At 41.7% G+C, this 27,688-nt stretch overlaps 3 protein-coding genes across 8 annotated transcripts; 2 read left to right on the forward strand and 1 right to left on the reverse strand.

Moving 5' to 3' along the window:
* Positions 1-823: 823 nt before the first annotated feature.
* Positions 824-12,741, forward strand: kdm2ab (lysine (K)-specific demethylase 2Ab). 4 transcript variants are annotated; one of them, XM_049762505.2, is made up of 23 exons: positions 824-1,058; positions 1,429-1,469; positions 4,766-4,904; positions 5,062-5,140; positions 5,223-5,269; positions 5,384-5,562; positions 5,662-5,768; positions 5,907-6,000; positions 6,700-6,853; positions 6,920-7,035; positions 7,176-7,302; positions 7,389-7,663; positions 7,750-7,827; positions 7,992-8,243; positions 8,379-8,507; positions 8,608-8,694; positions 8,783-9,007; positions 9,108-9,137; positions 9,220-10,196; positions 10,273-10,436; positions 10,691-10,837; positions 11,298-11,513; positions 11,610-12,741. In XM_049762505.2, exons 1-23 carry the CDS (start codon positions 1,052-1,054, stop codon positions 11,789-11,791), a joined length of 3,852 nt encoding a protein of 1,283 aa, XP_049618462.1. In that variant the 5' UTR covers positions 824-1,051; the 3' UTR covers positions 11,792-12,741. The 4 variants fall into 4 exon arrangements, with proteins under 4 accessions (XP_049618462.1, XP_049618470.1, XP_049618486.1 ...); XM_049762513.2 differs by having other exon boundaries at positions 8,786-9,007; XM_049762529.2 differs by having other exon boundaries at positions 824-1,025.
* Positions 12,742-13,353: 612 nt separating this feature from the next.
* ankrd13d (ankyrin repeat domain 13 family, member D) lies at positions 13,354-20,803 on the forward strand. 2 transcript variants are annotated; one of them, XM_049762585.2, is made up of 16 exons: positions 13,354-14,194; positions 14,280-14,415; positions 14,510-14,634; positions 14,885-14,930; positions 15,138-15,281; positions 15,366-15,555; positions 15,967-16,033; positions 16,256-16,337; positions 16,469-16,530; positions 16,855-16,985; positions 17,066-17,223; positions 17,303-17,416; positions 17,661-17,833; positions 18,378-18,457; positions 18,692-18,928; positions 19,676-20,803. In XM_049762585.2, the coding sequence occupies exons 1-16, from the start codon at positions 14,111-14,113 to the stop codon at positions 19,737-19,739; spliced, it is 1,893 nt and encodes a 630-aa protein (XP_049618542.1). In that variant the 5' UTR covers positions 13,354-14,110; the 3' UTR covers positions 19,740-20,803. The 2 variants fall into 2 exon arrangements, with proteins under 2 accessions (XP_049618542.1, XP_049618551.1); XM_049762594.2 differs by having other exon boundaries at positions 14,283-14,415.
* LOC125993744 (signal-transducing adaptor protein 1-like) lies at positions 20,799-27,279 on the reverse strand. 2 transcript variants are annotated; one of them, XM_049762611.2, is made up of 10 exons: positions 25,729-27,279; positions 25,575-25,646; positions 24,698-24,814; positions 24,546-24,602; positions 23,470-23,666; positions 23,264-23,395; positions 22,212-22,281; positions 21,696-21,798; positions 21,262-21,405; positions 20,799-21,175 (listed from the first exon to the last, which is right to left on the reverse strand). In XM_049762611.2, exons 1-10 carry the CDS (start codon positions 25,828-25,830, stop codon positions 21,168-21,170), a joined length of 1,002 nt encoding a protein of 333 aa, XP_049618568.1. In that variant the 5' UTR covers positions 25,831-27,279; the 3' UTR covers positions 20,799-21,167. The 2 variants fall into 2 exon arrangements, with proteins under 2 accessions (XP_049618568.1, XP_049618563.1); XM_049762606.2 differs by having other exon boundaries at positions 20,799-21,180; positions 25,729-27,276.
* Between the last annotated feature and the right edge of the window lie 409 nt (positions 27,280-27,688).

The following is a 27,688-nucleotide window of genomic DNA, read 5'->3' on the forward strand; positions in this document are numbered from 1 at the left end:
TAATTTTAGGCATTCAAAATTCCCCCTGTAATGGAATATTATATTATTCTCAAGTGAGGGCGCACAGTGAAGCACGAGTTATCATGTCCGCCTCACAGTGCAGAGGTTGTAGGTTTGATTCCGGCTCCAACTTTCTTGTGAGGAGTTTGCATGTTCTCCCCGTGCCTGCGTGGTTCCTCCCACGTTCCATAGACATGCATGATAGGCCTATTGACTACTCCAAATTGTCCGTAAGTCTGAGTATGAGTGTGAATGTTTGTTTGTGTGTGTGTGGCCTGCGATTGGCTGGCGACCAGTTCAGGGTGTACCCCACCTACTGCCCGAAGTCAGCTGGGACGGGCTCCAGCGCACCCGCGACCCTCGTGAGATTGGGTGGTTCAGATAAAGGATGGATGCATATAATAATAATAATAATAATAATAATAATAATAATAATAACAATAATAATAATAATAATAATAATAATAATAATAATAATAATTATTATTATTATTATTATATTATCATCATCATTATTGTTTTATATGTAAAGCTACTGTGATAGAGGAAAAAAGAGGGCAGATTTAGAATTAGCGCAAAAGAAACCTACATTACTCTGGTGAAATTTGCTTGCTTCTGATTTAATAAAAATATATACGTCGTAAAAATGATTGACCCCACGTTACTGAACGGCGCAAACCCATGTACAAATCAAACACGCTTGTATGTTAACGTATTCTAATCTTGCTTAAATAGCACAGGCTACGTCCAATGGGAGGGCTTCTACGCAAATTTATGGAAACACTGTGGTAAGTAGGGGGTGTGGTAAATCTGTTTTTTTTCTTTCCATGCTAGGTTCGTGCGTATGTGTGTTGTTTGACCAGCTGAAAATGGCGGCTCATAGCGTCGAATCCGTCTAACTTTATGGCAGATTAATAAACACAACAATACAGCAGTGTTTCGGCCTCGTAACATGTGGACAAACTTATCGGAGAAGCTTTTCTCGCGCATCTTGTGAAGCGTCACCCCGGCTGCTGCGACTAAACGTAGTGTGTTTCAACGTAGAGGTAAAATGCTTGGTACGCTCACAACTGCTGATGCTAACGTCGGCTAGGTAGCTTGCGATCACTTTCAAAGACAGAAGTAGCGCCGTGTAATTACCACCCCTTAAACACTGGAATTTCCCTCTTTAAATACCCACCTTTAGTCGACACTCGTCTATATTAATGGACGCAATTTATTTTTGAATAATTGTTTTAGACGAGATGCTCGCCTTAGCTTCCTGGCTTAAACAACAGGGCTGGCTAATGCTAGCTTTGATGTGTAGCTAGCTTCCCCACCGAGAAGAACCCAAGTGTCAAAACAGCGCAAAAACATTGCAGAACACGGGATTTGTAGTTAATTATTTTTTGCCTTTACGCTTCTCATGAGACTTGTCCTGTCGTTTAGAGGCTATGGAGGATACTCATACACGATACAGCAAACGCCTGGTAAGTAAACGTGCGTCTTCCTGTCTCTTGTGTCGTAAAAAGCAGCTGATTGCAATTCGTTATGGTTATTAACAAGTTTAGGATTGCGTTTAAAATTTGATTAATATAATTTGTTTCGTGTGTTGGGCCACATGACACTGCGGCGGTGGTCTGTTGTCGTTTGGTTTGGCGTGGGTCGTAAAACTGGAGCAATGGACGTGTCTGAACGACTCTAGGTTCAAGAGAGGGTCAAGTTCATTGTCTTGACCTGACGGTGTTGCTGTGATCTGCTTCACACCCTGGACTATCAGATTCTGTTCTGATTCCAGAATCGTTAATTATATTGGAGTAGATTGTCATTTGGGTGCTGGGACCCCATTTGGGAGATTTTAAATCCAAGCATCTACATCAGCGTTATTGATATCGTTCTTCACTATTAACACTTTATTTCCAACACGTTTTTTAATGTGTCGGAGTGTAACCTGATCAAATATAGCAAACATTGAAATAATGTACGAATTAAACATGTACCATTTTATTATGCCATTTTATAAGCTATAACACACTTTTATTTGTGTACAGCTTTCAAGCCCACAATTTGATTTAATACAGTTGACTGACATAAAGAACGGAGTGGGGGTGGGGATATCTGATAGCGGTTTTTCGGAGCCTGATCCATCTGTCTAGCCAAACAGTGTTACATGTGGAGAATGGCAAGGAGGGGGGCATTTGAGGAGGGGCAATGTGTGGAAGATTAACCCCTTCTTGTCGTGCTGTATTGTTTGGGACCCTCATGAACTAGAATGCTGTTCTAATGCAATTTATCCTTCTGTTTCTGTCAACGTCCCAAAAAGTCATTGTTTTATATTTTTCTCTCTGTCCAAATATCAACACCAGTTCTGGTGCACTCATGCTTCATGGGGAAATAGGTTTAAGGCTGCCAACTTGTATGCCAGTCTTTGTCCTAACAACAAAGTATTTTCATAGTGTCAATATTAAGACATAGTAGCAACAATACATGCAGGAATCCTGGGATCACTAATTTGGCCTTTTTCATTAGTGTTAGTTTTCATTTCATTTATCAAAATGAGTTTTAGTGTGTTCTTAGCTTTGTTTCACCGCATTTAAATTTTCGTTTCTAGCATTTTTTTTCTGAAAATTGTTTGGTACAAGGTTGATAAAAGATCATTCTATGCATTGTGTAATTAAAAACTACATGCAAAATATATAAATATTTAAAAATGGCATAACTAGGCTCTGCACGATCAGAATTTTGGAGCTGATCTGCGAGTTTAGATACAAATGTATCACCAATCTGATTGGAATATGGACCACTCTGTCCAATCTAGTTAAAACGTATTTACTGCCAATTCCTTGCCATTCGCCCACAAATGCCCCAAATTAACGTTAAGGTGCATATTAAAATGTAGGGGGGGGAAACAATTAAGCCCTAAAAATTCTCCCCAAAACGCTGCTAAACATTCAATACACCAAAAGTAGGAGGGAAATCCTGACATCCCCCTCCCAAAGGGGGAAAACAAAACCACTGTATATAATGAGAAAGCTCCAATGATTAACCATGGCAGTGTAAAACTTCCCTGGAGTGAGCAAGATTGTTTGCTTCAATGTCTTATTTTGAGGATGATCGATTGGCAAATTGACATCACAGGCGATCACCAAATTTGGAACAACTGCAAAATGTCTGCCGATCAGATCTACCTAAAATTGAGTTTGAACTTCCAAATAGCAGATGAACAACCATCAACCGATCAAATACAAGAACTACCTACCGTAATTTTCGGACTATAAGTCGTTCCGGAGTATAAGTCGCACCAGCCATAAAATGCACAATACAGTGAAAAAAAACATACGTATAAGTCGCACCAGAGTATAAGTCGCACTTTTGGGGCAGATTTATGTGTCAAAATCCAACACCAAGAACAGACATGAACCAGCAACAACAGGCTAAACGATACGGTATGCTAACATGACATATACACAAACGAGGAGCTGAGAACGGGCCTGAGTAACATTCAGAGTTATTCAAATAAGTATTACATAAATAACACGTTTATCAAACCATCTGTGTCACTCCAAATTATTAAATCCATTGATCGTCCTTTATGTAAACAATGCCGCGTATGCGCCGCTGACGTCGGACTCGTAAGTTGCATTTCTAATTATTCCACAAACCCATATAACGATATATAAAGTATGTTTCAAATAACTATCATATAACAACAATATTATCAAACCATCTGTGTCACTCCTAATCATTAAATCCCTCGATCAAATTCCTCGTCCTTTATTTCAACAACGCCGCGCGCGCGCCGCCCAGATCTAATATATAACTATATTGTAGCGTTAACAAAGTACCAGGAAAGACGTGGGTTTGGTAAACAGCTCTTTATTTAACAAAAAAGAGTTCAACGAGCCAACAACTACTGAACTGTAACGATAAAAACATATACAAGTTGCTACACGAAATAAAATATATCAAATAACTATAACATAAATACGTTTTTCAAACCTTGTGTCACTCCAAATCATTAAATCCTTCAAACGTGGGGCCCTTCGTCATCTTCGTCATCCCGTGATAGAATCCTTTGTCCTTATGTAAACAACCGCCGCGCTGCTGACGTCACTTGCAGGTCAAATGACAGTAATCCCTTGCTACATCGCGGTTCGTTTATCGCGGTTTCACTACATCGCGGATTTTTTCATTTTCAAAATTTGCGAAAAAATTCACAAGTCGCTCCTGAGTATAAGTCGCCCCTCACCAAAATTATTTTAAAAAAATTAAAAAAAAAAACGCGACTTATAGTCCGAAAATTACGGTAAATACTCCACAGACTTTGAAAGCTTATGTATTAAATTAACAAAGATAAACCCCAAAACATATTTGTTCTAATCATAGTTTGTTTTTTAAATATAACATGTAATTTCTGTCAGCTATTATTATTATTATTTTAAACACTCTAGTTTTTATTTTATTGTATAGTTTTTATTTTATTGTATTGACCAGCCAAAAATGGTGACTTAGAGCGTAAAGTACCTTTTATGGCATAATCATAAACACAACAATGTATCACAGTCTTGGTCTTGAAACATGGGGACAAACTAATCAAGGAGCTTACCATGTTAACTTGCAAAGCGTAGGGCTGCTCGATTATGGGTAAAAATCATAATTCCAATTATTCTGTCCAATATTGATCATTTACACAATTATGTTTTTGAAATTGGAAAAGCATTTATTGAACGCGTGTGCGTGTGTTTTATGCGATTTAGATGCTAAGACGTACCTTTTTTGTCACCAGCGCACTGGGACACGGCGGCGGTACCAGGATGACGGAATCTCTGACGATGAAATCGAAGGGAGACGTATGTTCGACCTGGATGAAAAATTGCAGTGTAGCAGGTTTGGCTCTGAATTGGTCAAACATATGGAAGGGAAAGGTGAGCTCACAATGTTTACATCTTTAGATAAATTTGAGTCAAAAAGATTATTTGCATTAGTGTTATTTAAAACATTTAGCAGGTAAAGTGCCATTATTTTATACAATTATTATGATTTTTCATGCCAAACTGGATGTTTGCTTATATTTTTATAAAGATTTCACGTTTGAATACATCCAACGAGAAGGTTTGAGGGATCCCATCATCTTTGAGAAAGATGAAGGCCTTGGAATACAGTTAGTTTCCTCATTACGTCACATTTTAGCAAATGTTAATCATTTCCATGTGGATTACAAACTGCTTCATTTACGCTTGCAGAATGCCAGACTCTGATTTTAGCGTGAGTGATGTGAAGGTGTTTGTTGGTAAGCATTCTCCGTCACTAAATATTTTCCGCTGAATATTGAGTTCAAAATGTACAATACACCCAATCTGACTTGTCTTTGCGCTAAACTGAAGTCCCGTTTATTTTCTCACAGGCAGTCGGCGCATCGTTGACGTGATGGATGTAAACACCCAGAAGGGAATCGAGATGTCAATGGCACAGTGGCGGCGCTACTACGAGACTCCGCCATCTGAAAGAGAGAAACTTTATAATGTTATCAGCTTGGAGTTCAGCCACACCAGATTGGAGAATCTGGTCCAAAGACCTGCTTCAGTAAGAAGACACCAGCTTTTCTGCCACATGGTTTTAAAAGTGCATACAGGACGCACACTTACAGAGACGATGTTTCATACTAATGCTTGGTTGTTTCAGGTGGACCTGATTGACTGGGTGGACAACATGTGGCCTCGCCATCTCAAGGAGAGACAGAGGGACTCTACCAACGCCATCATTGACATGCACTATCCCAAAGTACAGAAGTAAGTTCATCCAAGACATGAACAAAACACACAGTAGCTTGGATTTAGTCTTACAACATTAGCAAAGTTCGCACCCTGTTTATCTTTATTTTATTTATTTTTTAACAAGCACTTTTATCCCTTTCCCGCCTGTCATAGGTACTGTCTAATGAGCGTGCAGGGCTGCTTCACAGATTTCCATATCGACTTTGGCGGCACTTCAGTCTGGTATCACATACTCCGAGGAGGAAAGGTTAGTGCCTACAGCTGAAGCAGTTAATCAAATAACTCTTATCACAAACAAAGTCGAAACAAAATCTCTGTCTCAAAGCTTCGCATGGACCATTTTTCGACACAAACTACTGTTATTGCAGACATTTAAGAAAGAAGATGATGTGCAATGTGCCCACTGCAACAACACAGCCACAACACAAGGCTAATTTAAAACAGCCTGTCACCGCTAATTAGAACGTCTTTAAATATTCTCCCAAGGATTGAAAAATAGCTGCTGTTGCTAATGCTCTTTGAATTGCTACATTGAATAAACTGTAACAAAAGAAAGAAATGCATTCCTACACAAGATGCTGTGACCACAACTGACGCGCAGGTACTCAATGCGCTACCCTGAGCTAACAACAGCCACCTGCACACTTTTGCTGACGTGCGTGTCATTCACTAGGTGAATGCATTTAAATTCACAGATAATACACTGAAGATGGTGACCCAAAGTGAATGAAAAGAATGCCTACACCTTGTGCACATTTGTCTTGGTAATAATTAACATGCAAAATTATTTTTTTGATTTATCGGTGGGATAAATGGTATAATGGTCGATTTGAAAGATATTTATTATCCCTTCCCAATTAGTGCATGTCTTTTTGCCATGCCAAGGCAGTGCTTTACACCGGCTTGTTCTGAAACCCTCACCCTCCCTCATCTGTGTCTCCTGCAGGTGTTCTGGTTGATTCCACCCAGCCCCCAGAATCTGGAGATGTATGAGAACTGGGTTTTGTCAGGAAAGCAGGGAGATATCTTCTTGGGAGACAAGTGTCACGACTGCCAGAGGATAGAGCTCAAGCAGGGCAACACCTTCATGATTCCCTCAGGTCTCTCACCAATAAATACACTGACTCTGTATTGCAGTGTAAAAATGCTAATCACCATCATTGCAGGGTGGATCCATGCTGTGTACACACCTGAGGACACCCTGGTGTTTGGGGGCAATTTCCTTCACAGCTTCAATATTCCCATGCAGCTCAACATCTACAGCATTGAAGATCGTACTCGGGTGAGCAACATGATCTGTACCTCTTAGGCCATCACTCTTTAGGTATCAGTGCAGGTCTATTTTTTTTTTAATCCTGGTTGGGCTTTCCACTTGTTGCATGATAGGTATTTTTCTTAATTATTTCGGTGTGTTCCTTTTAGGTCCCAGCCAAGTTTCGCTATCCATTTTACTACGAGATGTGCTGGTATGTCCTGGAGAGGTACCTCTACTGCCTGACAAACATTTCCCACCTCACCCCCGAGTTCCAAAAATACTCGCTCGGCATAGGTTAGGACTCCTTACAGAAACATTTAACCTTGCTGCTCTGCAACTATCTCAATTTGTTGCTTAAAGGCAGAACTGTCTCTTTACAGGCCTGACGCGAGCAGACCTTGGGATCCATAACAACACAGGTAACGGTGCCTCCAATGGGATTGACGATGATGTCGAGATAAAGTTGAAGGAATCCGAAGACGAAGAAGTCCTAACGGAAGAAAACAATCCAGTCATCAGACCGCGGCATATTATGACACCCTTTGAGCTTGAGGGGCTGTGGAACCTTGTGGGGAAGCTGGAGGAATTGCCTGCAAGCAAAAAGTGTGTTCCTTCTGGAATTGGGAATCCTGAAGCATTATTAGAAGACATGAGGGTTGGTATTCATCAACTAAGGTCCTTGATAACAATAATACACAACCAGAGGAGTTTTATTGTTTGTCCCCTCTTGTTCATGTGTAGGCTGTTCTGAAAGAGCATGCAATGGATATCCCCAAGCTGTCCTACACTGGAGAACCCATTGTCAAGTGGCCCAAAAGAGTAAGTAGAATCTATTGATTACTAAGTTATACAAAAAAATCTCAATACCATCCAGGCAATATGATGCACAAGCAACTTAAATGCAATAATGTGCCATTACAATCTTAAACAATTTTTTTTTAACCAATTTCAATTACTAAGTTCTTTGGCTTTCTTTTATATAGCCATCATGGTACCAACCCCCAGAACCTCCACCAGCGCCGCTTTACCGTTCCCGCTTGGCTCCTCCGCTCCACAAATCGTTGGGCCACAAACGATCGCGCATTTCTGCTTTGAGGCGCCGACGAGTGCGGTGCAAGACTTGCGCCGGGTGCAGCAGGAAAGAGTGTGGTGACTGCCAGTTCTGTCTTGACATGAGGAAGTTTGGCGGGCCTGGAAGAATGAAGAAGGGCTGCGTCATGAGACAGTGTCTCATGGTAAGTTTCTCTATAAGGGGCCTGGGATTTTTTTTTTTTTTTTTTTTTTATTGAAATAAAAATAACATTTTAATTTGTTGTTGTCTGGGGTCAAAATGTGCACGTGCTTAAACCTAACATTTCTTGTCTCTCTAGCCTGCTTTGCCAAATACAGCTAGATGCGCAATTTGTGAAGAAGGCGAAGCAGAGGAATCTCACCCAAGCACTCACACGCTCATGGAGTGCTCTGTTTGTTCACGGATCACCCATCGGCGTTGCATGAAGGTGAAATTGTTTTAAAAAAAGTTAATCACATAGAAACTGGTTTTTTTTTTTTGTTATTTTTTATGGCTGCCTACATCTCTGAATGTCTTTATTTTGTTAGGATCCTGGTGAGGGTAAAATAAATACAGATTTGCCAAGCCTTTGGGAATGTCCTCGGTGTTATAACAGCAAAGGCTCTGAGTCAGATGTATGTACTCATTTTTTATTTATTTTTCTAACCAATAACCCACAATATTTTCTTTACAATGATACGATTTTTTTTTTTCTTGAAATAGCAGTCTTTCAGTGAGGGGGAAAGTGAAGAATCAGAGAGTTCAACGTCCTTGCCTCCATCAAAACCTGCGTATCGGGAAGGTATTGGCGTACGGGGCCGACGGGGCAAAGCCATATCACGACCCACTGCTCGGCCCACAGCCCCGCCACCCTCTCAGAAATTGCTACTGCAGCATCGACGGAGCCGTAAAAGAGCAAGTCTACTGGAGCTGCGACTCAAGAAAAGGGTAAGCAATCGTTATAGTGTAAAAATTGCTGCATTTAAATTTGATTATTGTGCCATGTAATGTGAGAGTAATGCTGTCTTTTTTTTCTTTTAAATTGTAGATAAAACTAGAGCGCAGCAAAATTCTTGCAGTAAGTTGAACACATACTTCTGCAAGAAATGTTTTTGTAAAGCCATGATGTGTGCTGAAAAAATATTCCCTCTCATTTGTAGCAAAAACAAGTAATGGAGCGTGCCAGGTTACAGTCGCGCCTGCGCTCTCCAGTAAATGCACTATCTCAGGGAAGAGGTCGGGGCACCTCCTACCCTCACGGAAGCTCTTCCAGAGTGACTGGGTCCCTCCAGCTACAGTCTATTCCCAGTCTGGCCATCGAACCCAAGGTAGAGCCTTGCAGAGGGCGGGGGAGAGGGGTGAGGCTGCGTGGAGGAGGAGCAGGAAGAGGAATGACAGGCAGTAGGTACCATCAGGGGCTGGAAGTGGAGAGTGAAGACAGTAGCAGCAGCAGCAGCACTAACAGCAGCAGCTCTGACGATGACGAAGAAGGGGAGCGAGTGCAAAATGGCAAGCAAGCAGGCAATAAAGAGAACCAGCCACTGTCAAGTTCAGGAGGACAAGCAGCCAAAGATCGAGAAGAGGAAGAGCGGCGAGACACCAACCAAAATGGTGGAGAGGATGGTGGCAATGAGATGGAGCAGGGCGCCAATGGCTCGTTTATTAAAGTGACACTCCAAAGGCCAACCAATGACAAGCAGGAACCTTCAGCAATTGTTCCCAAACTAGAGGCAATCACACCTCAATTTGCCCCTGCGGCAAAACACAACCCCAACAAAACCCTCATCAGGCCACCTATCAGAAACCCTAATAAACATTCCAGCGGTCAGGTGCCAGCAATCAATCGCGGTGGCCACACACGGACATCCCACCAAACAGAGGGGCACGAAATCACCAAACGAAAAAAGCAGAGCAGTGCAGCTAAGCTGAGCAACGGTGCCTCCTCCTCTTGCTCCTCTGAGCTTCTGCACCATCGCATCCCTTTGTCTGCCTTGCAAGATGGAGGTAGTGAAGCTGACAGGGCAGGTGGTGAGAGTAGGCCAGACTGCGAGAGGGAAGTATGGGTGTCCGTCTTCCGCTACTTAAGTCGAGCAGATCTTTGTGTGTGTATGGCGGTCTGCAAAAATTGGTACAAATGGTAAGTGTTCGACATTTTATTTTACTTAGGCCTGTTGTTAATGTCGACATACTCCATTATGTCCGCTCATTTGCAGGTGCCTTGACAAGCGACTTTGGGCGCAGATTGACCTGAGCATCAAACGCACCATCACACCTCAAGCCCTGACGGGAATCATAAAGAGACAGCCTGCTTCACTTGATCTTTCCTGGACCAACATCTCCAAAAAACAACTCGGTTGGCTTGTTGGTCGCCTTCCAGGTGATCTCTTTGATATAATCCATTGAACAGTTACAGGCTCATGTAGCAACATGGCATTCAGCAATCTGACTGTCAAGACAGCAGCAAAAAAGTGGAAGGGATGAGTGTCATCAGTACGTTAATATCTACTTCTGACCTCTCTGATGGCTCTGATACTAAAATCAAGCAGAATAACTGTTTAATGTCTAATGGTCATCTGCATGTGCTCTTGTTACATTATAAAGGAAAATGAAATCAGCAATCTTGTTTTTCAGGTCTGAAGGATCTGATGTTGGCAGGTTGTCCCTGGACGTCCATTTCAGCACTCTGTTCCTCTGCTTGTCCTCTCCTCCGCACTCTGGACGTGCGGTATGCAGATGGGGTTAAAGATGCTCAGATAAGAGACTTGGTCACTCCCCCAGGTGTTTTTTTTTTTGTCTTTAATACAATAGTATCTTGACCTTTGAGTAGATGAAGTTATTAATATTTTTTTTGTTTGTCGCCCCTCCCCCCATTTTTAATGCTTTGACTGTTGAGAGTAAAAAATTGATTAAGAACAAGTTTCAGACATGCTACTGAGTAATGTGAAAAGAAAAAGGAGAGCGACAGTCGCCACTACACTCAGCCATTTATTGAGCGGGATAGGAGTCAAATACCCAACTAAAAAAAGGGGATCACTTGCAAGGAGCATGCAGATGATGCTAACACTGGGGCTGGAGTCACAGCGACTGAGAGCGCTTACAAGGGCATGTCCCCAAAAGACAAATGAGTACTATGTCATAGTGATGTTTGCATATTCATATTTTACAAGTATTCCTTCCAGGACGTTTTGTGACTATGAAGCATTCCAACCAGTGAATTTCCTTTCTGGTGATGTTCTAGGTTGTGACAACCGCAGTCAGTTGAGGACCATGCAGTGTTTGCGACTTGCCGGCTTGGACATTAGTGACTCTACCCTGCGCCTGGTGATCCGCCACATGCCCCACTTGACCAAACTGGACCTTTCTCACTGCAACAACCTCACAGACCACTCCATCAACCTTCTGACTGCGGTGGGTTCGTCCACCCGGAACACACTAACAGAGCTCAACTTAGGAGGTAAGAGACGGACGGATGTTTTAGAATGCAGAACACCAATACATGGTCTTATTCCCCCAGTTGTAATGATGACTTCTGCATCTGTTTGTGTTTCAGGGAGCAGTAAACTCACAGATGCGTGTTTAACGTATCTCCGCCGCCTGTCTTGCATATCACTACTCGACTTGCGAGGCTGTAAAGGTGTCTCCCGCAAAGCGTGCGAGTCCTTTATCTCAGAGCTATCAGTCAATACGCTCTACTGCCTGTCAGATGAAAAACTGATCCAAAGGATATCCTAAAGCTCGGTTTTAAGTGTCACAGCAGAGCGAGGACATTCAAGTACACATGTACCACAGCAATGTAGGAGTGACCTCACCAAGAGTTCTTACTCCCTCTTCTGCTGTTGAGGAAAAGGACAATGTACCTAAAGAGACTCAGGAGTCCTTATTTTTGGTTTTGTCTTACCGTTTGAGCGGCGGGGAGAAAATAGGTTATTGTTAGCTGTTTTAGACTACATTTCAACTCCTTTTGGTTGGGTCTGTCACTTTTTGCTTCCATTTTGGTGACACCTTTTTGCTTCATGCACAGCAACTGTTGCTTGATATTCGTTTAAACTAAAGCCAAACTCTGAAATAGAATCTCTAAGTTGTAAATTTGTTTACTTGGCAAGTATGCATGAGTAAGAGAATTATGAGTCTAATCAATACGGCAACTAGACCCTACCCCATGAGCGGTCAGGGGGTGGTGGGCTGTTTCCAATAACAAGCCAAGGAGCAGGTGTCACATCAGTGGTGGATTTTCAACCACCATTAGACATCAGGTGCTATTATTTCCAAACACTTTGTTTTTTGTACAGAGATTGTTTAGAGAAATGCAGGTATGTATACCCTTTCTCCCCACCTCTGATATATTTTTCTGGAATTAAATTTTCTCACAGAATATCAAGACACAGTTCATTGTAGAAATGTACAACTTGTTTATTTGAGGGAGGGCGGCATAAATAGGGATAGGATTGTCTGTTTCGTTACACCCAACAAGTAACTTTAACCTGATACAAACACCTGGCAGAGACTGCTTTTGTAGCCTCATGTCTGCAAATGAATATATATATATATATACTTTTGTGTAAATGTTTTCCCTCTATTAGGTGTTCAAAACTGGGATCCTTGTAGCATTATAATTATTTTCAGATTTTTTTTACTTCGTTTATGTATTTTTCAAGAAAAATAAAAACAATGATTCTCAGTGAGTACTGAGTCCCCCCCCAAACACACACACACGTAATATGTGAAAATGACAAAATTATTGTAGGTCACTTTCCCAACCAGGGGTATTATTGTAGGTCACTTTCCCAACCAGCGGTATGTCGAAACATTTAACAATTTATTTCCCCAGATCAATAACCTGGGGCACAGCTGAAACAAAACCACAACAGCTCAACCACAGTCAGCTCAAGTGACTCATTAAGTCTCAAATGACTGATGAAAATAAAGCTGCTATTGTAGATCTGAATATTATTTTTAAGTGTTTGGTTCATGACATTTAGGGTTCAAAATTATTTTTGGTTCATGACATTTAGGGTTCTAAATTATTTTTAAACGAGACTTAGTAAAAATAAAACCCTCCAGTTTTATGGATAACTAAGGAGCGCTCTTAACTTTGATTCTCATTTTTTTTGTTTGATTTGTTGAGAGGGAGAGTGAATGGCCAAGAATTAAATGTTAAAATTATGGAGGAAAAAATATATTGAAGTCGTGTTACGTTCTGTTTTTGTATAACCATCACCATATATGAGTGAGCAGGTACTCAGTGTGTGTCAAAAAGGTTGGGAACCACAGTTGAAGATAAAGGAGTGACCTGCAGCCTGTCAGCTGATGGGCGGCTCCGCCCTCCTCAACCAGGAAGAGCCGCGACCGCCTCTACGGATAAATAAACTAGCATCTGGCGTCCTGTTTTGTTTAAGAAAAAAAATGTCATCACGCACATTCCGCAGACTTTCCAAGTGATGCGCTTGGATTTCAATTGGACAAGTGCTGAGCGTAGCCGTCAGCGGCTGTCACCGACACCGGGGGAGTTGTGGATGTCCAACTCGAAGAAAGGCCGAATATTTGAACAAAGTACTGCGAATACATCCGAGATGTGGGTGGCAAGCTTTTACGTCGACCGGATTCCACTCACTTAAGGGAAGATAACGAACGCACATGGATGTAAGGTGCCTTAAGTGGTTTTCCTTCATGATGGAAAGGTGGAGCAAGACACAGTTATGCTCAGCGCCAGTTATCCACGTTAGCCTAGCTCACTAGCCTTAGTTCTCCACCGTTACATCCAATTAGTGGGCTGAGTTGACAACTCAGCCCACTAATTTAAAAAACACGACAGTTTCGTTGACTTCCTCGCGACAGCAACGCGGATATATTTGATTTGCGACAGGTTTTTACCAGTGAAGCTTCTTCCCCCCGCCCCTTTTGTTTTTGGTTTATGCACTGTATTTTGCTGCTGCTTTGCTAGAGCTAGCCTGTTAACTAACCAACCAACTAGCTTGCCCCCAAAAGTCGCTAAGTCCCATCGCAAGTTTTCTTCCCCCCATTGTTAATTGGACGGTCAATCGAGGGTCAAAGATGGCCCAAGAAGAGTATCCACTGCATTTCCTGGTGTGGAACAATCAGTATCAAGAACTCGACCAAGCGATGCAAAAGGCAGAGGTAGGTTTGTTTGGCATCTTTTTCCCTTCTGTGGCGCACCGCATTGCGCTGAAGCTGCCTGTTGCGTGTGTGTGCGCTACCGCAGCAGGATTTGGAACGAGTGGATCCGAGGGGGCGCACCCCACTGGAGCTCGCTGTGTCCCTGGGCCACTTGGAGTCCACCCGAGTGCTGCTCAGATACACAGCAGACCCGACACACTGCAACGCGCAAGGCTGGACAAGTGGGTGCTCTGTTGTGCCTGCGCGTTTGCTTCTTGAGGGCTGGCAGGGTTCAACAAAGCATCACAGATGACCGGTCATGTGTTTGGGGTTCAGTTTTGCAAGAGGCTGTGAGCACTGGAGATCCTGAGCTGGTTCAACTGGTGCTTCAATACAGAGACTTCAAGCGGGCGACTGAGCGGCTGGCCGGAATTCCGGAGCTTCTGAGTAAACTTAGACAGGTAACCAAAAAAAAAAAGTTTAAAGAGAACCAATAAATGCTTCATCTAATTAGAGCTGCAATTTCTGCTTGTTTTCCCCCCCTCACGATTGATTCAAGCATGATGCCTGTACATTAAGTCGCATTTAACTCTACTTTTAAGTGACATTTTTGTATGCCTTGAGATTTTTGTCTGATATAAAATACACGCAGTGGCTCAATAAAATTTGGTAAACACCAAGTCTTTCTGTTTTTGTCTTTATCTGTTGCAGGCGCGTGACTTCTATGTGGAGATGAAGTGGGAGTTTACCAGTTGGGGTGACTGTTTTTATTCATCATTCTTTTCAGTACTAAGGCCTCTATGAAACCAGCTGGCCCTCACTATTTGTGTAATCTCAAAGTTTGATTCAGTTGGAGTGTTTCCCCTTAGGAAATAATGGAGATAGAAATAATAAATTCCAGGGGCATTGATATCACACTTCCTGTCTTTGTTCAAATATAACTTCTACCAATTCTCCTCCTCAGTGCCTTTGGTGTCCAAGGTCTGCCCCAGTGACGTGTATCGGGTGTGGAAGAGTGGCTCGTGTCTCCGTGTAGACACAACCCTCCTGGGTTTTGAACACATGACCTGGCTGAAAGGACGACGGAGCTACATTTTTAAGGGTGGAGGTTTGTATGGAAAAGTTTGACTGCAACCAAAATCTTGTCCGACTAAGCCCTTTGTGCTTCACTGTCATCTGTCCTCTTCTGTAGACAATGGGGCGGTAGTCATGGAGGTGGACCATGAGAAGCAGGTGGTGTACACAGAGCCGCTCGTCTTGTCTCCACGCGATGCGCCGTCCCTGCTGGCCGCCATGCAGCCATCGCAAGAGAACACTGCGCAGAGACTCACATCGCCCATCGTCTCCACGCACCTCAACACGCGCAACATTGCCTTTGAGCGGTAAGGTGCATGCTCTGTCAAAAATAAAACCCTACCCCAAGTCAAATAATGAAACGAGATACAGTCGATAGTATTGTCTGACCAAAATAAAATTATTTTTGATCTTCTATTAGACTAGCACATCTATCATTTGTGATTGGATGCCTAAGTACAACTCATTTGTGTGTTAAGCCACGGAGGGATACAACTACTTTTTAGTGTACAGCAATGCGTTATGCACATGACCAATAGGTTCTGCAGCATAGATAGACCACACATAGATCCAACTAAAACCGTTTGTATATATTGAATATATAGTATAAATAGAGTTAAATTTTCAACTGAATATTTTTAGCATAACTGGAATTCTTTTTAAACCGAGGCATACATAAAATGGGAAAGTTGTGACCCACATGTGCATTTTCTTTTTAGGAACAAGTCTGGCATATGGGGCTGGCGTTCTGAGAAGAGTGAAATGGTCAGTGGATATGAAGCCAAGGTGAGACTTATGACTTCATTATTTGATATAGAATTCAGAGCAGTATTTTTTTTTTGGGCAATCCGTATACTGTAATGTATTTTTGAAAATACGACCTAATGAACCCATTTTGTGTTGTTTGTGTTCAACTGTATACAATCAATATACTGTGTTAGGTTAGAATCTCTGGTGTACTTAAGATATTATTTTTATTCAGAAATAACATATGGTGATGGTATTCAGGTTTACAGTGCAACCAATGTGGAGCTGGTAACTCGGTCAAGAACAGAGCATTTATCAGACCAGGATAAATCCCGGAGCAAAGGTGAGATCGTAGAGCAATTTCATGACAGACCAAAAGTACAATCTCCATCCACAGAACCTTAAAATGTAACACACATTATGTGCCCCCCTTTGACTTTATGCAATATGCTTTTTTCAATATGTCCCATTCAGGCTCCAAAACTCCTCTGCAGTCCTTCCTGGGAATAGCTGAACAGCACACTGCTCACAATGGGGTAAGCACCACTGAATCAAATGGTCCCACCTACACTCCATGCCGCCTCTTTGACGAGAATAACACTTTATTAGTCCCTGAGAGAGAATGAAGAAACTTTTTTTTTTCTCTCGCTCTATTATAGCGAACATGCAAAATTTTACCTTGTGATCCAATACAACATTTGATTTTTCACCTATGGACAAGTGTCTTGTAGATCGAATCCTTTTGTATTGTTATATAGAACCAACAAAAGCATGCCGACAACGTGGCACCTTTCTGTGAGGAGACAGTGCTTGTCTGTCGAATAAGTTCACACATCAGCGTCTCTCTCGTGTTCATGTAGAGTAATGTGTCCCAGTGCGCCAGTCCACATAATCCCACAGCCATCACGGCTGAAGAATACTTCAATCCAGAGTTCAACCTCAATGGCCGGGACATTGGACGTCCCATCGAGCTCACCAGCAAAGTGCAGAGGTACTGACTGAGCCATTATAAAAAAAGATAAGAGCCAGCATGATAGATCTCAACATTTGTTCTGCCTTGGTTGTCTCCAGGTTCAAGGCAAATCTGTGGTTGAGTGAGACCCACCCGCTGTCGTTGGCCGAACAGGTGACGCCCATCATTGACCTCATGGCCATCTCCAACGCTCACTTTGCTAAGCTGCGTGACTTCATCACCTTACGCTTGCCTCCAGGTTTTCCAGTCAAAATAGGTGAGAGCAAAGTCACATTTTAGGGCTGGTCATCATTTACCTCATTTGCTTTTCTGATTGAATTGCCTCTGCTCTTCAGAGATTCCGCTGTTTCACGTGCTGAATGCCAGAGTGACCTTCAGTAACTTGTGCGGCTGTGACGAGCCTGTGAGCTCAGTGACGGTTCACAAACCGGAGAGCTCAGAAGAAGCAGGTAACTATGAATTCACACAGTTTTGGTCTGTGTAACTCAGACACACAAGCCTGGAACCTATTTCAGCAGTCATCGGGCAGTAGGCGGGGGACACCCTGAAACGGTTGCCAGCCAATCGCATCTGTTATCATGTAGTCCAGCCATCTTTGCAAAATTACATTTAAAGTAGTATATTTAGCAAGTTATTAGCAATGATAGTCACATGTAGTAGTCATCTCTAATTTGTTGTAAACCGTCATCACAGGGCAGTCGGCCGCTCCCTTCCACTGCGAGGTGGACCCCTCGGTGTTTGAGCCCCCAGCAGACTACACGACCCTCGGACCAGGGCGCAGCGAGCCAATGAGAGACGAGGATGACAACCTGCTACAATTCGCCATCCAGCAGAGCCTTTTGGACGCTGGCACAGAGAGCGACCAGGTTAGAACACAACCTCAATCACACGGCTCTTTCCTATCACGTAAACGAGAACAACAATTTTGATAGTTTGAACAATCATTGGAATCAGTTATGGCTTTAATAGTATTCAAAATTAATATGAGTTGAATATAGTTAACTGGAAAGCTTAGAATACAGTGGTAGCTCTACTTACAAACGCCTATACTTACAAACTTTTCAAGATAAGAACTGGAGCCTCGTGATTTTTTGGCATCTACTTAGGAACCAATTTTCGACTTCCGAACCGACGCTCCAGCGAAGCTAGAGTCCTTGTCTTTTCTTGTATTTTTTTTCAAGTTCTCACTTGCGTTCTGCACGAGGTGCGTTTAATGACCACTCACGCAGTTGGAAAACTCAATAATTGCACCAGAAAGTGACGAGTACATGAGCACATTTCAGGGAGTACGTTGCTTCTACTTACAAACGTTTCTACTTACAAACCCGATCGTAGAACCAATTAAGTTCGTAGGTAGAGGTACCAATATAGCATGATTTGATTTTTTTTTATTTATTTTTTTTTTTTTAGGTAACCATCTGGGAGGCTCTGACCAACAGTCGTCCAGGACCTCAGTCGCCCCTTTATGAGGAAGATACTCAGCTGGAGAGGTGAGCTAACATTTTGTCAGGCTTCAAAATCATGATGGTATCTGCCTGATTTGGTAGAAGAAAGGCTCTCACATGTAATTAAGTAAGATAATTAGGCATCTGTGAATAGAAGTCTGTGATTAGCGCTTCCTTTCAACCCACTCGGGGGGCAGCGACTACTCCCAGTCATCCTCGACTGAGGCCCAGCAGTGATACATTTCTGTCTTTTCTTCCTATTCCTATGTTTTTGGACAGGGCCATTCAAGAGTCTTTGTCCATCTCGTTGGCTAGCAGAGAAGGGGTAGATGATGCGGAGGACCCCAGCCAGCCTCCAACAGACTCTCCATTGAACCCCACCCCCAATTACCCTCTCTCTTACAATACAGCGACTGAGCCGCCGTTATCGGGACCCTTTGGTGGAGCGAGCAGCTTCGATGAGCAGTTGCGCATTGCCATGGAGCTGTCGTGCCGTGAGCAAGAGGAGATAGACAAGTGAGGCTCTACGTTTATCAGCTTTTAGATAGAGATATCAATACATTGCTAAAACAAAGTTATGTGGTATTTTTAACTACAAAACACGTAATTATCTTTTTGTATAAACTTCAGCTGAAAGCTTGAATTCTTTTATAATAATTTTTAATAATTGTTTACTATCTGCTAAACAGTGGTGAACTGAGTTAAGTTCACTCCCCCCAGGTCTCAATTATTTTTTTGCTTGCAAGTCAAAGCAAAAAAATCGAAACTATTTATTTATTTATTTTTCATTTTGTTTAATTGACAGGGACAATGAACATTTCTGCCAAAGGGATTTTTTCATCAGTAGTCCATCCCTAAGGCAAGGTGTATAAAGTGTCTTTCCCAAGGACACGTGACTCGGTCAGAGCTGGGTTCGTCGACCCTTCGGTTTCTGAACAGCTCTATTGCCTGAGCCACAGGCGCCACACAATGTCATATCTTGATAAAACTGAAGTTTTATACCTCAAGGAATCATTGTATGCCGGAGTGTAGATATTGCTTGAGCGACGAAGATGTCCACTCTCTGCAGTTCTAAAACCTTTGTTATTGTCGCTATTTGAAGCAGGGTTCTGTTCCTGTCCCTCTCAAACAACTGGGATTTATTGTAGTCTAAATCTAGAATTGTGATCAACACTTTAACCTGCCCCCATGTGGATTTCATGGTAGTCCATTATCAAATCCACATCATTTTATTGAGTCGGATGATTTGTTCTCATTTCACAGGAAGCGTAAAGAGGAAGAAGAGGAGCTCGAGAGGATCCTGCAACTATCACTCACCGAAAAGTAGTGTCACTTTAATTCAGAGGCAGGTCTTCACTGGGGGACGCAAACTCCTAATTTATTCTGGTTTTATTTTTAAACCCAGAGATAGTAAGTTATTACAGATGTATTATTTATTCCTTTACCTGATTACTGTCCCTAAAAAGTGTGAACAAGAGTGAGTGACACAAAGGGCCCTGTTTTCGTTCCGGGCGCAAGTCTAGTGCAGAGCGCAGTCTACTTGCGCATGGGTGGAGTTTTCTTTCTTTTGGTATTTTGCTAGACCTTACGTGGGTAGAATTGGGTGTACCGAGGGCCTTTTGTGCCTTTGTGTGCTGTTGTGGGACGGAAGTAGAATTTTCACTGCAAATCCTGCCATGTCCCTCTATTGCATCAAAATTAGCACGGTTGAAGCGCAAATCCGAGTCTGCCGTGCCTGACATTGCAGTAAGTAGACCTGCTTTTTTTAGGCTCGAATTTAGATTGAATTTATCTCTACTGTTTTTTACCAAATTAGAAGATGCGCTAGTGGGTGAGGCAGAAACGCCCAGAGAGGCATAGTGCGTCTACCAAATTCACAAATACGCCAAACTAAACCATTACCCTTGAACAAAAATGAAGAATCATCTACTTTTTAAGCTAAGTGCAGACTGCGTTCTGTCACCAAATTAGCAGGTGAGTCGACGGCGAAGCTGCTTTATCCGCCGGCACAGATGAGCGCAGCACAGCCCCAAATACGCTAGACAAGACTTGCACTGGCATGAAAATGAAGTTACGCCCAGTGCATGGGCCTCAGTTTAGCAAAATAAGGCCCCACAATGTGCAAATTAATAGTCTGATAGACAACAATGTCAGAGGAAAACAAAAGGGAGTTTTTTTTTTTAAATTAAAATAATTCTATATTTTGCTGAGTCTTGCTGTCTTTAAAGAACGATGAATGGTCTTAATTCTTTAAACCTACAGTATAATGATCCATGGTACTGATGAAGAAAACCATAATAAAACAGCATATACAAAGAGAACCTTTGAAACATTTGTTGACTTGCTCATGTTTGTGTGGAAAAAATGAAATAATAAAAAAAATAGATCATCTTGGGGATGGTTTATTTACTCATTTGCATGTTAGAGTTAGCCTGTGTCATCTTGATGAAGTGACATACTGTACAAAACTCCTTTTATTAACATGGGAGTGAATTATTGTGTTTACAATCTCATAAACCTACAAAACAATAGCTGTGGTAATAAAGGGAGATTTCATTGCAGTGTCCTTCGGTAGTCTTTAAACATTGCAAAATATTCTCAAGAAAAGAATACAGTCACAAAAACTGAAACAATATCCTAAATATCACAAACGGATATATTTTGCATGATAAATGGCAAGTGAGTGCCAGTGAGGGTATACTTGGTGCGCTCGCTCTTCGTGTAGTTCTGCCACAATCGTACAACTTGTCGCTCTTCATCCAGCTGAACTATTTGAAAGCAATGCAAACTTTCAGTTCATTTTAACACAACACATTTATGTTAACACATTGGCACATTTTTAGTTGCACCTTTATTCAAGTTGTGCTCATTTGGGACCACATATTCCCCTTCCCCAGGCTTGTTCTGTGAACACATCAGCATCGATGGCGCCACTTGTGCCTTGGGTACATTTGGCTGTGTTGAGGGAGTGACGCACTCGGGATGTGTTACCGCTGTAAGTATGTGACAATTAAGGATGACCTCTCACACATTACTGAAATGCTGCAGAATTTTTATTTTCACATGCTCTCACATACGCATCACTGAAATGTTTTTTTTTTTGCTCCTGTTTTTCTTTATTGTTCACATTCACTAATGATAGACATTTTTCTCTTGTATGTAATTTGTGCACTCATATATACAAGTGAAACACATTTGCGAATATTATATTAGCACATTTGTGTGAAAGGATTTCAGTCATTCCAATATTTTAAAACGGTCACCAATCCCATGCAGTACTCACCGATGCGAGTTTCGTAGATGCCCCCCGGTGTGTAAGGATGAAGCCTGTATTCTGTCTTCTCTAGAAAATATTCTAATACCTCCTGCAGGGAGGAGACTGTCACCTGAAGGGAAACCGACTGTGTGAGGCGCGTCAAAAATGTCATTGACCACAAAGCTGTGTCGACAATGTCAGAATATAACAACATTCTTGTAATCCGGTTATTGTGGGTGAAGTTTACAGTGATTGCATTCTCAAAGCTGGTTCCAATATTTTGATGACCTTTTCTATGAAGGCAAAAAATATTACACACTGATTTTGGTGCTTGCTGTGTAGTAACAAAAACAAATGTGATCTTTCATATTTGAATTTGATTATCTCTGTGTAAAGGTGGAATTGATCAGAAATCTTGGATGCAAATCTCTGTTTGTGCGAGTGTACCTAATAAAGTGCTTGATGAGTTTTCATATTTGCTAAACTCACTCAAGCTGTGGTTGCATTTATAAGTATAATGCTATGAGAGCTGGAAAAACATACTGCTGTTTCTAATTGGATGATAAATCCCGACTTGGTGTAGATCAGCCTATAGTTCTTCATGACAGGCCCCCTGAAACAAAACAAGTTATCATGACTGCAATGCATATTCAAAATTGTTCACTAAAAAGATAAGAAACTAAACTTCAGAACAATACTAGCATTTTTATATACGGTACTTACGTTTATATTTGTCGTCCCTTACAAATACAGTGCCTCAAATACTTTAATAAAACATTTCCTCTGTCTCACGCTACATTATGTGACTATTATGATACTCTTAGCGTACCCTTGGAATACACTTGCCATTTTCGGGTATCATCTCAGACAAAGTAATTACCGTAATTTTCGGACTATAAGTCGCGACTTTTTTCCAAAATTTTGAACCCTGCGGCTTATAGTCAGGTGCGGCTTATATAAGATTTTTTTTCGTGATTTTTGTGATGACTTGATCACTTTTATACACTCGTAAAAAGGCTGTGGACCACTGTTGTGCGGTATCTTGAAGAAAAAAAACAACAACAAAAATACTATTTTGAAACACTACTATGCCTGCTGCTTATTCTGGCTGTGTTGCTTGTGACTATTATGAGCTTTAGTAGGAATGCACGCTAGGTGACCTGCGTCAAAGGGCTCTAAACCCTTTTTCATACTCTGCCATGTGACTCAGAGATTACCCAAAGCAGTGGCGCTGTTTGGACCATCTGCATTGTATTAAAACCCAATCAATCAGCATTTAAATTCAATTCTTCTGACATTTTGCTCACCAAAAACAAGTTGTAATGAATGTGAACTTTTAATGCATTTTATTCAGAAGGTTACTTTGAACCCTGAGTCTTAAATGGCGGCGTGGCGTATTTAAGGATTTTTACGGCTTTCTGTGTACTGCCTTTCTTTGTAAAAAAAACTCATGTGCACGTGCGGCTTATAGTCCGGTGCGGCTTATGTAAGAAAAAAACTAAAATATCCCTGAATTTTAGCTGGTGCGGCTTATAGTCTGGTGCGGCTTATAGTCTGGAAATTACGGTATTAATAATACGTATTCAGTAATGTACTTGGCTGTGACATGTCTGAGGGTGAGGGCATAGTTGTTGGCCATGGCGGATGGGCGGAGGATGATGTCTCCAAACTCCGGGTTCTGCCTCAACATATTCTCAGCTTCCTGCCGGGTTACATTGAAGAAACACCTGAAAGAATCGGAGAATAGATTTAATGGCTAGATAAAAAATAAACACAAGAGAAATAAACAAAACATAGTCACGGTAACATCTCTGGACTGATGTGATCATGCGTTTCCTTTTGTGGGGGCACGGATGCGTAGGCCCCAAGAAGGTGCGCAGGTCGAGGAGGAAGCGGGGGTTTCTCCACTTGGGAAATTCTTAACTTCTCCTGAGCCAGAGCATCTTCAAGCAGCAACCTTTGGCCGGGCAGGAGTTGCAGCTGGCTGGGAATCTCTTTCTACAGAGTAACATACAAATACTTTTACATCCAACTGGATAGATGGACAGACGGACAGATGGGCGAATGTTTAGTCACTCTACAATGCTACCAACTAAGCCACAGACACCCAGCAGGGCCAACATGTTGTATTTGTCCTGGTGACACCAGCAAAACCAGTGGGTCATCAACGATCACCAGCTCCTGGGCGGGCCCCATCAACATGCTGAGTTGCTGACCCAGCTGGGTGGATGAGGCTTGGTTCCTAAAGCGAGTTTATCAGTGAATGAAGGTTTAAGCTGTTCTAATCTTGGCTGTGATGTTTTGCTTTTTCTGTTGGTCTTGTTGAAAAACAAATGCAATGAAACCATGCTGGTCTGTGCTGTTTTTTGTTCTTCTTTTTATATATCAGGGAAAGCAAGTTTGTGTTTAAATGGGTTAGTTAATTGTTGACCTGATGTAAGAATCCTTCCTGGTTGGGTATACTGTGGGTTTGTCCCTTGCATGCCGACCCTGAATATGTCAATAAAAAAGAACTCCAAAATTCCCACCATGTATGTATATCTTCCTTTCGTTCTCTCTTTTTTCTGTCTTTTTATCTTTTTATGGACGGATGTCCATCTGTTCATCCACACTACGTAGCTACTGTATCCTACCTAAGTGCCCCTAATGTGAAATTATGAACAGTGGTTTGATTACATATTGTACCATGTCCATTAATAATATACAATACAGCAATTTGTTTCTCTAGTGCTTTTCAAAAATGCCCAATTGTTTTCATAAATTGTGTATGGCTTGCTGAGTTATTCAAATGCTTACCTGTTATTAGAGTGTGTGTGTGCGTGTGCGTGTGCGTGTGTGTGTGTGTGTATGCGCGTGCGTGTGTGTGTTTTTACTCACTTTGACCATAGTCATGATATAGGCCCGCCACTCTTCTCCTGTGTCAGGGTTGTCCAACTGCACCCCCCCACCAAAAAATAAATACCATCATTCTCCTCAAATAAATTGTAGTGATAGCATTACAGCCTGGTTTTTGGACTAGATACCAATACCTTCAAGTGGACCTCCTCTGTATGCATCATGATGATGAAGATGGTGGGTATCTTCCTCTGATATGGGGAGGCTAACTGCATGGACCTCAGCTGCAGCAGATTCAGCTTCTCTGTATACTGACAGAGGAAGGAAATCATGAAGTAATGTTAATTGACTGGCATTATGTCTAATTATATATAATTAGACATAATGCCAGTTAATTATTGGATTATGACTGGGAATCTTCTACATTTTGCCAAATCAATAATCACTAAAGTCTCATTTTTATATACGATGGATTGTGCAGTTATGAAGACAGCGTTGAAACACTACTGGAGGGCACAGTTAATTACGTCACTGCTGTCACACAAATACAACGTACCAGTTATATGTCAGCGGGTGACTCTTCTCTAACAAATATTGACTAAATAATACATTATAATACTATTATGCCGTTTTCACATATGTGTATTTTACAGAATGACGACAACCAAATCACTTTGCGTCAGGTACAGATTGCCACATAATTTTATGTGGCCCAGTAAAGCAAAAAAATAGGTGTCTACTTAATATTTATGAATAACAGGATTTGTTCCTTTCACTGGACCCAAAATCTGTATCATTTTCCCCCGAATCGGTTTTAAAAGCATTTGTTTTCACCAATTCCCACAGCTCCTATATAAAAAAAAGATTTATTTGCCACTACAATTAATTTGAATTTTTTACAGCCATCATACAGTGGATAGTGGATAGAGAGTAATTCCAGCCGACCTTCCACTCTAGTTGCTATCATTATTATTCAGCACAATATATTCGTATTTAAATCTCTCTAGTTATGCTTGTTGAATGATGATTTTAGCCAATCATAAATAAAGCAAATGCAAGAGGTGGCCTCACTGTATCCTGCTTATCGTCTTTGTACAGAAACAAGGTGTCTCCACGCAGCTCTGCGAAGTACTTCTTGAAATCCTGAAGATGATAATGACATTAGGATGGCTGAGCTTCACGTTACATTCCTATTCCCAAATCAGTTTTTATCATTTGCCCTCACCGTCTCGTAGGAGCGTTTCTTGAGCAGGTGCCCTGTGTAGTAGAGAGGCAGAGCTGTGATGTGGGCCCTCCGCTTGTGGACCTCTCTGGTGGGCACAGACATGATTTCGAGCCTTACGGGTTCTCTGAGCTTCCAAATTCCTGATTTAATCCAAGTTGGCCTAACTGGAGTCCAGAAACTCTTTAGAGCCTCCGCATAGCTTAGTCTCTGTGTTTACCTTGTGCTGCTCCTGACAATAATGATGGACTCAAGCTTAGTCATTCTCCTTTTCGCTCAGTTATCATGGGGTCATGCTAGCGAGAATGAGGAAGCACTGTGGTGATTTACTAATGAGGAAGTAGTCATTTGTCAATACAGTTTAACACCCCCAATATACTGTAAAAACTCTTACCACGTATGCAACATGATCAGATCCCATGCAAAGCCTTAAAATATAAGGCAGGTTAACTATTGAACAAGTGTTTGTTTTTCATGGCAGATATGTACCTGTGAGATTTCACACCCAGACTTACAAATGCATCCATATTAAAATTGAATCCAGTGCATTTTAAATCATTGATATAAACGGGCATACTTACCTAACACAGCCAATTATCTAAGGCCCCATAATTTTCATGGGCTTCCAAAACATGAAATTGATAAATGTTATATTCTGTTGAATTTAAAGCAATTATTTTTGTTTTAGCCATATAAAACACGTCATAATTGTTAATCCGATATAATTGTTGTGGCTACATCTCATGCTCTGGGGTTTTCCACGTTCTTACTGCTCATGTGCAGACTTGAATCAGAAAAAAGCAAACATGTTGGCGCAACTGTGAGGAAAATGAAGCGTAGTTATCCCAGTGGAGTGAAGAGGAAAAGCCGAGATGAAAATGAGCGTTTTTGTTTTGTTTTGTTTTTTAAATCAAAACTTCCAACCTTTTTCACAGCAACACCAAATACTATGTTCAACAACAGCCAATAGTACTGACAACAGTGCTACAGTAGAAAATTGAATGGAGAGTGAAATTAGTAGTGAATTAGTAGGGGTCTTAAAATGTTTGATACTTTGCTAAATGCTGATTATATGCTTAGCAAATACAGTACAAGTGTTGAAATAATTTCCTTCTCAGGTAGTAATGGCTAAAACTAAATGACTAAAAACAGTATGATAAACATTTCCCTGGGTACCATCAAACCCATGTAAAATGAAACATGCTACTGGAAACAATGTTACTTGTAAAGGAGTGAAAATAGATTTTAAAGTGCTTGCTACAGTGTCATTGTATTCACTTTAGTATTGAAGAAAGCATCCGACGCTCCAGTTTGTATATCTACGATTATGAGTAAGGTCACCAATATTATAGGCCTTACCAGTAGGCTAATATTTTGGTTGTCTTATTGTATCAATATTTTTTTGCAGTTGTCTTTGTTACATTGATATGTTACATCGTTATTTAAATGTGATGCCAGTGAAGTATACGTTTTTTGGGGGAAAAATCCCAATAAAAAAAGGCTGTCAGTGGAATCGTCAGTAGTCTATGGCAAGGGGTTTTGCGTGCCACCATTTTTTTATTATTTCCATCCATCCATCCATCCATCTTCTTCCGCTTATCCGGGGTCGGGTCGCGGGGGCAACAGCTTCAGGAGGGACTCCCAGACTTCCCTCTCCCCAGCCACTTCATCCAGCTCATCCCGGGGGATCCCAAGGCGTTCCCAGGCCAGCTGAGAGACATAGTCTCTCCAGCGCGTCCTGGGTCGTCCCCGGGGTCTCCTACCGGTGGGACATGCCCGGAACACCTCCCCAGGGAGGCGTCCAGGAGGCATCCTGATAAGATGCCCGAGCCACCTCATCTGGCTCCTCTCAACGTGGAGGAGTAGCGACTCTACTCCGAGTCTCTCCCGGATGACCGAGCTTCTCACCCTATCTCTAAGGGAGAGCCCGGACATCCTGCGGAGAAAACTCATTTCGGCCGCT

This window comes from Syngnathus scovelli, chromosome 1, assembly GCF_024217435.2.
Source record: "Syngnathus scovelli strain Florida chromosome 1, RoL_Ssco_1.2, whole genome shotgun sequence".
Classification (NCBI taxonomy): domain Eukaryota; kingdom Metazoa; phylum Chordata; class Actinopteri; order Syngnathiformes; family Syngnathidae; genus Syngnathus; species Syngnathus scovelli.

Coding starts and splice junctions, on each gene's coding strand:
- kdm2ab (XM_049762505.2), top strand. Junction 4,905..5,061: donor CAAACATATGGAAGGGAAAG/GTGAGCTCACAA, acceptor ATTTTTATAAAG/ATTTCACGTTTGAATACATC. Junction 10,197..10,272: donor TGCAAAAATTGGTACAAATG/GTAAGTGTTCGA, acceptor GCTCATTTGCAG/GTGCCTTGACAAGCGACTTT.
- ankrd13d (XM_049762585.2), top strand. CDS start 14,111: ATGGCCCAAGAAGAGTATCCACTGCATTTCCTGGTGTGGAACAATCAG. Junction 14,416..14,509: donor CAACGCGCAAGGCTGGACAA/GTGGGTGCTCTG, acceptor TTTGGGGTTCAG/TTTTGCAAGAGGCTGTGAGC. Junction 16,034..16,255: donor TCAGTGGATATGAAGCCAAG/GTGAGACTTATG, acceptor GATGGTATTCAG/GTTTACAGTGCAACCAATGT.
- LOC125993744 (XM_049762606.2), bottom strand. CDS start 25,830: ATGTCTGTGCCCACCAGAGAGGTCCACAAGCGGAGGGCCCACATCACA. Junction 24,815..25,574: donor AAGACGATAAGCAGGATACA/GTGAGGCCACCT, acceptor TTCCTCTGTCAG/TATACAGAGAAGCTGAATCT. Junction 23,667..24,545: donor ATATCATGACTATGGTCAAA/GTGAGTAAAAAC, acceptor GTTACTCTGTAG/AAAGAGATTCCCAGCCAGCT.